Genomic DNA, 10724 nt, shown 5'->3' with positions numbered 1-10724 from the left:
TATATAATACTAATGTTGACAGTGGTAGCACAGCTATATATATATATATATTATATCTAATTGTTTTATTGGAAGGATCACAGTCAGTAAGTTACTCTGTCAGGGAGGACATCGAAAAGCAGCCTGAGATTGAACTCAAATTTATTCTTTCTTTTAATAAGTACAGTATATTACATGCTGCCAGGGGCTCAAGCTGCATTCTGAATAAAATGAAGCAACCACATTGTTGTGCCTCGGTATAAAATGATCAGTTTCTATTGATCAATAATTTAGACAAGTGCCAGATTATTGGCAGGCAGACAAAATATGTTGGGCCGGCTGCGTTTGAGAAAACCCCCCACACACTCAATCACTGGAACAGAAATTGCTCCATGGTATATAATAACGCAGCGATGTTTCTTTCCCCCTCCTGCAGATCAATGCTAATTGAAGTCTTACATGATGAATGTAGTCTGAAACGTTTTTAACCCGCTGGCTGCTGGACAGGAGCGAGGACGGTTCACTGAGCACATGAGGTGTTTTTACACGCATTACTGAGACTGAGCAGTTACAGCTGATTTGTATAATTCCCTTTGCGTGCATAGGAATATTCTCCACTGTGCATCATTTGATCACTTGATGGTTTTTGGTTTAAGTGTGAATAAAATACAGAGAGATTATTCAAAGCGAGTGAGTGGCTTTGCGAATGGAAATTTCACAACCACCGATGCTGTAAAGTCTCCTCGGTGGCAGAAGGAAAACCGGTCGATCCTCCAAATGTAACTCTCTGTAGGTGCACGCTGAGCAAGTGGACGGCCCACAGCAGATGGGGTAAACCGTGCCATCAAGTGGAAAATAGACCTGTTGTGTTGTCACAGAGACAAGTTACAATATAGTCTGCCCACCGGACCTCCAGGGGAAACTGAGGGAGTTTAACACCTAGCTGTTGAGGCATGGGGATTCTTACTGTGCATTCACTGCATCAGGTAGATGATGCTCCTGTTCACAAACCTCCTTAGTAATCAAACAAAAACTTTCCATCATCTAAATCTTAGAAAAAAAGATTCTTGGCCTTATCATGCAGGTTCCTCCTGATACTGACAGTTGATATATTTAAATAACAGACCTGCATGCACTGTTAGTTTAGATGCAATCAAGCAACATGTATAACATAAACATCCCGACTCACTGCTGCCACCTTGTGCCTCTTTGAGTCATAGATTTAGGATTTTGTGCTTTTTCAATGCTGCTGATATAATTTTAGAATACCATTTATTGCTTTGTCCAAACAGACGAAGGAGGAAAAGTGATGGTGTTGTATTTTATAATTTAATATTTGTTTGTATAAATCATACATTTTGTTACAGGGAATAATTTCAACACAGGTGCTTTGTAAAAAAGTCCTTTCAAAGGCTTAACAGGAAAACAGTCATAATAAACTCCTATACTTATTTCAAACATGTCCAATACATTAATTACCTCCGTCAAGGATGTTTTCATCCGTTTGTCTGTTCGATTCTTTGGTGGTAGGATAATGGGAAAACTACTTTACTGATTTCCATGACATTATTTGGAGGGTTGGACTTGATGTAAGGACGATGATTTCGGTGGATCCGTTAGGCCCGAGCACTGACAGGCACTGACAGACAGTAATGCCCTATCAAAATTGTAAGGTTATTATAATAATTTTTTCAGGCAAATTAATTGGCTGTTTGAGGGCTTTAACTTGCTCAAAACTTTACTTTTTTATTTAATTCAAGTGTTTTATTTACCTCCTGCACAGAAGTCAACTGCGCACATCCTGCGCAGGATTTTTTTTTGCTATTATTATTTTTTTTATTTATTTTATTTAATTTAATATTTTTCAGTTATTTTTTTATTTACATAGTGTAAGATTTTGTGCAATAAAAAGGTGGTTGAAGTTCTGCCTATTCATAGGGTTTCAGTGTCTTTCCAAGGACACTTCAGCATTCAGTTGGGGTTGCCTTTGGGATTTGAACCAGCAACCTTCTTGTCCCCATCAGAAACTTAGCACAGCAAGAACATGGACAAATTATTGTGTGTGTCTGTGTCATTCTCTGCTGCTTTTGATACACATTTCAGAGAGTATTTTCTACATTTCTACGTTACTACATATATTTGACGGCCTTACTTAAAAGCTACTTTTATATTTAGAATTTTAAATACTGGATGATTTAACATGCTTTAATATTGTTAGAGAATAACCCAGTAGTTTCCAACCTTGGCTTCTGACACCTTACAAGAATCACAGTGTGGGCACATTTAAACTAATATAATTCTGAAAATTCATGCAAAACCTTTTAGTTTTGCCTGAGTTTCTAGTTTATATATTCGGTGATCAAATAAATGACATATTCTTCCCATCGACTAGCAAAAGGAGTAAGGGTCACTCATTACTCAAATTAAACCTCCGGCTTCCTGAACTTTTACTTTGAAAGTGAGCTGTCTCTCTGTCCCCCTCTGGATGTCCCCATTCAAGTTTAGCTTCTCAGGTTGACTTCCCCTTCATGCACAGACCAGGTGAGGCCTCACTACTGCACAAATCTACAACAACAACAAATCCCTGGATCTTTGCTACTTAATTTCCAAGCAGTCTGCTGCTGCTTGTTTCCATGTGATGTCCTGAGGCTGCCCCCTGCTGGCTGCTGGGTTCCTCTGCTAAGCTTGCTTGGTTTGTGCAGCTTAACTAAAGTTGTCCATAAAAGAAAATCTTTATTATCCTTCAAGGGCAATTTGATGTACAACCAGCAATCAGTGCACGAAAAAAAGAAACCAATATATACAATTTTTTTATACTTCCTATAACATTTCTCTACATTTTCATGGATTTCTCCTGGAACAATTAATGGATAGTGATAAAAAAAGTGACGTTAAGGGGAATGATACATTTATAACCATTTGCAAATTGGTGCAGACCCAAATAAGAATCTGGATCTAATGTATTTAATTGTGGTTTAATTAAGGGACTGTTGGGCCTTGGTGGAGATACTCTCTCAACAGAATGCCATTCAGGTTACTAATGTAGATTAAAGGGTTGCATCACACAAAACAAAACAAAACAAAACATTCCCAGTTACCCCAGCATCATTTAGCCATTAAGACTTGATTGAATTGTTATAACTGTTGCTTAAAACAGTTTTCATCAGGAAACATTTAAGCACTGTAAACAATGAGGTCTGATGATGATCCTGAGGAGACATTCTTCCTGGAAGACCCATGATCTACACAACAAACAAAGCGCCTTCACTGTGTTGTGATGGCAGGCAGAGGTATCAGACAGGAAGATAATAAAAAAAAAACGCGACTAATAAAAACTGTTATCTTTAAATGGACACTTAACATGCAAAATTAGACGTTTAATTCAACTCAATCATGTTTAATTCAACTTTTTTAATGCTTCTAAATGAAACATACGTTTTACGGCGTCTTTTTTCTCTCTCACAATATCATGTACACAAGGTACATACAATACAACACACTCACTAAACTTTGGTCGGAATTGCTTATTTTCTAAAAACCCAGATTATTACAACACCCCAAAAAAGTGCCGTGACATATTTTGGACATGAGGCAGCAATTCTTTAAAATGTACATGGCTTTCTTCAGTCATTTAAGCATTTTCAGTACCATCTTGAATACGTATCTCTGATCACATTCAAACTTGAGTGCAACACATTCAGGATTTTTTTCGGATTGTCTCACAGCAGCTCATGAGCGTGTGACTGCTGATATGAAGACACCTGTGGCAAAGAAATGTGAAATGTTGATTACCATCGATTGACTGTTTCCAGCATTATTTGTTCATGAAATGTATTACGAATTAATTCACTGATTTGAAGTTCTGGCCTTTTGAACCTTGAGTTTAAACATGAACGTGTATTGAGCGTGTAGAGTAGATATACTGCTGATACCACCTACCTATGTCCTGCAGATTCATGACCCTTTGGTTATATCTGGAGATTGATAAAAGGAGCGAACCCCAGCACGTCCTGAAGAAGCACCAGAGCCCTCTGTAATGGGGGCTCCACATCTATCACAACGTTGCGCTTCCGTAGAGGATCGAGGCTCGACTCTGTCACATTGTGGCAGTGATTCACCTTCAGGGACTGGAGCTTTGGGCAATACTCCGCAACAGTCCTGTGAGCACAGCATGCATAAGACATTACGGATGGTCGCACAAATGAGATGATACGTGTCAAAGTGTCGACACAAAGTTAGTTGGATTCTACTTGAGAGTAAGATGTACCTGATGGACTCGTTTCTGACCCTCAGGCAACCCGTCAGGTCCAGCTGCTCCAGACCCCTGCAGTTCTTGGCCACCTCCTCCACCGACTCGTCAGTGACGTTGGCGTTGACTGCCAAAGTTAGAGACCTCAACTTCAAGCACTTCTTGGCCAGGTAGCAGACTGCGTCGTCCTTGAGCTGGCGGCAGGCGGTGATGTCGATCGACTGCAGCCCCCCGCAGTGGTCGGCCAGGCTGCGCAGGGACAGGCTATCCACCCACTCGCAGTGCGCCAGGCCGAGGTGCTGGAGGTGGGCGCAGCTCAGCGACACGGCCACCAGGGAGTGCCGGGTGAGCCAAACGCACCCGCTCATTTCCACTCTCTGCAGATGCTGGTTCTGGCCGATGACCGGCAGCAGCTCCTGGTCCGTCACCCAGTCTGAGCAGTTCTGAAGAGACAGCCTCTGGAGAACTTTGCTGTCCTTCAGCATGGAGCAAAACGCTTCCTTGGGAATGCATTGTCCAATCTGTCAACAGAGCAGAAAGTAGATTTCTTCAAGTACTGCAAACAACTTGCCTCTCAGTATCGACAGCCCTTAAAACACATTCAATTCAAGTATTGGAAAGTATGATATTTCATTTACAAGGTCATGTGTACGTGGGAGACATAAAACACTTAGAAAACTGCGAGTGAACTGTGTGTGAAGAAGCCTTTCATTAAGTCTGCCAAGACGTTGTTTTCATATGCGTTTATTTAATACATTTTTTGCCCATTCCTGCAAAGGAACAGACATTTTACCATGAAACTTACTTTAACATTAGGTGATTGGACATTTTCCACATTTTCATTGATTTCCTGGAGAATAACTCATGGATCTTAATGGTTCTTTAAGGGGATTGATATTTCTAATATACAAATAAAAATCCTGATCCAGTGAACTTAAATGAGCTTTCAAAACAGGAATGGGCGGCAGATGAGTGTCATTCTAGTTATCCTCACAATCATTGAGAGGAACATTTGCTAGAAGCTAATTTTAGCTCATTTAGACTTATGTATCAATCTTCTGCCACTTACAGTGCCTTGCATAAGTATTCACCCCCTTTGGACTTTTCTACATTTTGTCATGGTATAACCACAGATTAAAATTTATTTCATCGTGAGTTTATGTAATGGACCAACACAAAATAGTGCATCATTTGGAAGTGGGGGGAAATATTACATGGATTTCACAATTATTTACAAATAAAAATCTGAAAAGTGTTGAGTGCATATGTATTCACCCCCTTTACTGTGAAACCCCTAACAAAGATCTGGTGCGACCAATTGCATTCACAAGTCACATTTGCAAGTCACATAATTAGTAAATAGGGTCCACCTGTCTGCAATTTAATCTCAGTATAAATACACCTGTTCTGTGACGGACTCAGAGTTTGTTGGAGATCATTACTGAACAAACAGCATCATGAAGACCAAGGAGCTCACCAAACAGGTCAGGGATAAAGTTGTGGAGAAATATGAAGCAGGGTTAGGTTATAAAAAAATATCCAGAGCTTTGAACATCTCTCTGAGCACCATAAAATCCATCATAAGAAAATGGAAAGAATATGGCACACCCGCAAACCTACCAAGAGGAGGCCATCCACCCAAACTGAAGAGTCGGACAAGGAGAAAATTAATCAGAGAAGCAACCAGGAGGCCCATGGTTACTCTGGAGGAGTTGCAGAGATCCACAGCTGAGGTGGGAGAATCTGTCCACAGGACAACTATTAGTCGTCTACTCCACAAATCTGGCCTTTATGGAAGAGTGGCAAGAAGAAAGCCATTGTTGAAAGGGATCCATAAAAAATCCCATTTGGAGTTTGCCAGAAGCCATGTGGGAGACACAGCAAACATGTGGAAGAAGGTGCTCTGGTCAGATGAGACCAAAATTGAACTTGTTGGCCTCAATGCAAAACGCTATGTGTGGCGAAAACCCAACACTGCCCATCACCCTGAGCACACCATCCCAACAGTGAAACATGGTGGTGGTAGCATCATGCTGTGGGGATGCTTCTCTTCAGCAGGTACAGGGTAACTGGTCAGAATAGAGGGAAAGATGGATGGAGCCAAATACAGGGAAATCCTTGAAGAAAATCTGATGCAGTCTGCAAAAGACTTGAGACTGGGGCGGAGGTTCATCTTCCAGCAGGACAATGACCCTAAACATACAGCCAGAGCTACAAAGGAATGGTTTGGATTAAAGAATGTTAATGTCTTAAAATGGCCCAGTCAAAGCCCAGACCTCAATCCAATAGAGAATCTATGGCAAGACTTGAAGATTGCGGTTCACAGACGGTCTCCATCCAATCTGACTGAGCTTCATCTTTTTTGCCAATAAGAATGGACAAACCTTTCCATCTCTAGATGTGCAAAGCTGGTAGAGACATACCCCAAAAGATTTGCAGCTGTAATTGCAGCGAAAGGGGGTTCTACCAAGTATTGACACAGGGGGGTGAATACTTATGCACCCAACAGATGTCAACTTTTTTGTTGTCATTATTGTTTGTGTCACAATAAAATTTATTTTGCACCTCCAAAGTACTATGCATGTTTTGTTGATCAAACAGGAAAAAGTTTATTTAAGTCTATTTGAATTCCAGTTAGTAACAGTACATAATGGGAAAAAGTCCAAGGGGGGTGAATACTTGTGCAAGGCACTGTATCTAGGTCCAGGTTCAATACATCAAACAATCGCATGCAAACTAGGAAGTACATTTAAGTTCAAGTACAATCTCTGGTTATCAGAGGCCTTATTGTGTCTTTTAGGTTTCTGCTAGATCTCTAACAGGCATGACAGTGAGATCTGTGTAACACGTGTGACATTCAGCTTCACCCCGCTTTGCACTGAGAGGGAAACCCAGTGCACACACTCACCGGGGACGGATCGAACGTCCTGCAGTTGGCCAGGTAGACCAGGGCGAGGCTGTGGAACTGCTTGCTCACCCTCTGCAGACTCACCACATGCTGCAGGGGCAAGTAGCACAAGATGTGGGGGACCAGGACATCTTCCCAGGGCAGATCCAGGAGCTGACATCTGCAGAGGAGACACACACACACCTGAGTGTTTACAGTGTGTACAGCTGACACAACGATAACAACACGGTTACACGTTAACCTGGGGGTTTAAAGGGCAGGAGAACAGCAGCGGGGTTACATGAGCAGACTGGAGGGTCTCTACCAGCGGTGTCACGGGGGTAAACATTTACAACACAAGTCTGCTTCCATGTTTAACGGTAACGGACACACGGGCTCGGTGACTCGGCCGTTGTTGCTGTAGCCGCTAGCGGAGAAGCTAACCTGCCGGGGCCACCGACCCCGCTGGGTTTGTAAATTAAAAAAAACACTGCGTTTTAAAGCCACTCACGTCCGTATCGTGGTGTCTTCACTCATTGTGAGTCCGATGCGTTAGACACCGTTTTTCAACGTGTGTTGTTCTTCACGCGAGCACAAAAACAACGTGTTTATCTTTAGCATCTTTCAACCGGCTGAGGTGTAGCCCGAACCCGGTGCTGCCTTCAAGGACCGTCGGAAGAATGAACCACAATGAAAGACAACAATGTTGATAGTTCAGTAATAATGTTACTATTGCCATTATTCTTACTATTCGAATTAATAATAAAAATAGAAGAGATCATGCTAAACAAAAAAACAAGCATTCAAATCCAACAGTGTATGAATTGTATGTATAAAATGAAAGGGATGACAGGGATAAAAATGCTAAAAGTCTAAATAATATATCTCCACAAGGATCATCCTCTTCCCTGAATACTACTGCAAAAAACGTAAATGTGAAAATTGTAATGTGGAAAATTATACAAATCTTCTGGCATTTCTGGGGGAAAAGCCGAGAATTGGTGATTGAGTTGATTCACTAAATATAAATAGCTAAATAATTTATTAACTGCCTTTAATATATATCTTTATATCTAGAGTGATTTCAGTCTAGTATACCATCAAAGATGGAGGCGTTTTCAAAGAACAAGTGAATGCAGCAATATATTTAACATTAAATTTTTGTCAGAATGTCATATAAATTAAAATACTATAACTTTAATTATTGTGATAAAGACATCTTTTAGTGCTTCCATATTTTACAGAAAAAGTACAAAGCAGGAAGTTCAGATGATTTCATGTAAAAGAAATAATATATATCTGTTGAAAACTTGAGGAATTCAATTTAAAAGATGTGTTTTGCGCTTGATTGTCTCTTTACTCTGAGACCTCATCAAACTGTCAGTTGTAAAGAGGAAATAATGCAGCTAAAATAAGTAGAAACATCTATAGGTGCCCACATGTTTGTTTAAATTATTTTATCTCCTAATCCCAATCGGCTGCCATCAGCTCCTCTTCCCGATACACATGTGTTAAACAATTGACCCCCCTTGCCGGCTCACCTCTGTCCAGAGAAACAATGAAGTCAGTCATGAGGAACAATTGCTGACCCATGAGTTATGTTTGCGTGAATGAGATGAGCCAACAGGAAAGCGAGAGTGAATCCTCACTCCTGACTGACTAACAGTCCCCCTTTACAAGCCGGAGCACAAACATGGCGAATAAATCAGTGTATGATTTCTGTGCTGAGACCCTGGACGGACAGCCGGTTCCGCTCAGTAAGTACAGGGGTAAGGTGCTTCTCATCGTCAACGTTGCCACCTTCTGAGGGTCAACTATAGAGGAGGTAATATCCCGCCAGAGCCCTGATTGATTGCGGTCAGATCCATAACAACGCGAGCTGTGTCACTTTTATTAGAGCCGTTTGCTTTTGTGTCCTGTTCCCTCAGTACCACCGACTGAATGCACTGATGGAAATGTTTGGTGACCTCAACTTCACTGTCTTAGGATTCACCTGCAACCAGTTTGGTCTTCAGTCACCTGGTGGGTTCAGTGAAGCTTCTGAAATGTGACAGATTGTAAATCTGACAGGACAATAACTGTTTTACAGCACCAAGAGAAATACTGTACTGTGGAGCCTCCTTGAATCCTTTGTGGAATGTACTTTTACTCAAGTTCTCTATTAAGGAACACTTTTTAGATACTTCTTTTTGCTTTATTTAGCAATTTGGATTCCACTATATTTATTTGACAGCTATATTTTCTAGTTACTATTCAGATCCAAGTTTTATGTATGTACTTTTACATTTATATTTTAAATACATTTACTGCTTATACTATTTGTGTGTTTTTTTAACTGTTTTTACATTACTGTATTGGTATTTTTTATAATTAAGGGACCTAAATACTCCACTATCTCTGACCTACATAAAGTTTCTTTACATGTTCACCACTGTATACAAAGATTGGCGACACATCTCCACTTCTCTCCACTATCCAGAAATGAAGCCAGAATATCTTGGATAGGAAAGCTGTCCACTTGCATACAGTATTTTGGGCCAGAGTCTGGATGGTAGCAATCGAGGGATGAGATGGTTTTCGTGACTTATTGTTTAAAACAAATCATTTATAACACATTTTTTTCAGAAGTCAATCAGGAAACCCTCAATATTCTGAAGTATGTGAGACCTGGTGGAGGGTTTGTGCCCAAGTTTCCTGTCTTTGGCAAGGTTGGGGTGAATGGATTAAATGAAGAGCCTCTTTTCAGCTATCTGAAGGTAATATGTTTACACAGGATCACATTTCTGGTTATATGGTATATGTTCTCTGTCAGAAGTGCAGCTGTCACCTTAGTCCTTTCTTTGTTCACCTCAGGAATTGTTGCCATTTGTGAACCCTGTTATTGGAGATATAAAGAAATTCTACTGGTCCCCAATCAAAGTCAATGACATCCGGTGGAATTTCGAGAAGTTTCTCATAACTGCTGATGGCCGGCCCTTCAGAAGGTAAGTAACATGAGCTACTGCACTCCTTTAGGTCTAACATGCATAACTTCTAATGTTTTCCCTATACTGCAGATATGAAATTCACTGCCCCATTGACAAAGTGGAGAAGGACATAGCAGGACTTCTCTGACGGACTTTCTGAAGTTGAACACTGGTGGCAGAGTGACGATCCCCCAGGAAATGCGAACATGCAACTGAGCTGGATCTGATGGGAAGAGGAGCAGGACTCAGAGCTTTAGTGCATTCACTCTGAGAACAGTTCGCTTCAGCCACTGGAGGAGTTTTCATGTCACCGTCACACTCTTGTCTAATGTTATGGGCTCTGATACAGAATTAAATAAAGCATTACGAAACAAATCTCCTATGAATGGTTGCTTTTGTTGTCTCTTTGTAAAAGTATCCCATTACAAATGAATCCTACAGTTCAGTAGAGGTATAATCAACAGACTGAGGTATCAAAGTAAAACTGGACAAAAAACTGTTTCCACTTTACGCTTTACTTTTCTATCAGATTCTGCTCATATCCCCCTCCATGATGTCCTCGAGTCTAAAAATGCAAATCAAGATGTCAGATAAATGTAGTGGAGAAAAGTACAATATGTCACTCTGAAATGGAGTGGATAAG

General features: G+C 40.7%; 2 protein-coding genes across 2 annotated transcripts; one reads left to right on the top strand and one right to left on the bottom strand.

The window, feature by feature from the left end:
* Positions 1-2687: 2687 nt before the first annotated feature.
* On the bottom strand, positions 2688-7788 carry fbxl15 (F-box and leucine-rich repeat protein 15). Its single transcript, XM_053414284.1, has 5 exons — positions 7627-7788; positions 7137-7296; positions 4247-4749; positions 3919-4137; positions 2688-3740 (listed from the first exon to the last, which is right to left on the bottom strand). The coding sequence occupies exons 1-4, from the start codon at positions 7650-7652 to the stop codon at positions 3948-3950; spliced, it is 879 nt and encodes a 292-aa protein (XP_053270259.1). The 5' UTR covers positions 7653-7788; the 3' UTR covers positions 2688-3740; positions 3919-3947.
* Positions 7147-10395, top strand: gpx9 (glutathione peroxidase 9). Its single transcript, XM_053414285.1, has 5 exons — positions 7147-8940; positions 9044-9137; positions 9741-9871; positions 9969-10099; positions 10172-10395. The coding sequence occupies exons 1-5, from the start codon at positions 8809-8811 to the stop codon at positions 10227-10229; spliced, it is 546 nt and encodes a 181-aa protein (XP_053270260.1). The 5' UTR covers positions 7147-8808; the 3' UTR covers positions 10230-10395.
* Positions 10396-10724: the final 329 nt, after the last annotated feature.

The sequence above is a fragment of the Pleuronectes platessa genome, chromosome 21 (genome assembly GCF_947347685.1).
Source record: "Pleuronectes platessa chromosome 21, fPlePla1.1, whole genome shotgun sequence".
Taxonomy (NCBI): Eukaryota; Metazoa; Chordata; class Actinopteri; order Pleuronectiformes; family Pleuronectidae; genus Pleuronectes; species Pleuronectes platessa.
This window is presented reverse-complemented; position numbering and strand designations above follow the sequence as displayed.

Bases quoted from the DNA above. Each gene is read 5' to 3' on its own strand.
- fbxl15 (XM_053414284.1), bottom strand. From the start codon at position 7,652: ATGAGTGAAGACACCACGATACGGAC. The intron at 7,297-7,626 runs GTGAGTGGCTTT...TCTCCTCTGCAG, and splicing joins GAAGACACCACGATACGGAC to ATGTCAGCTCCTGGATCTGC. The intron at 4,138-4,246 runs GTACATCTTACT...CTGTGCTCACAG, and splicing joins GTCAGAAACGAGTCCATCAG to GACTGTTGCGGAGTATTGCC.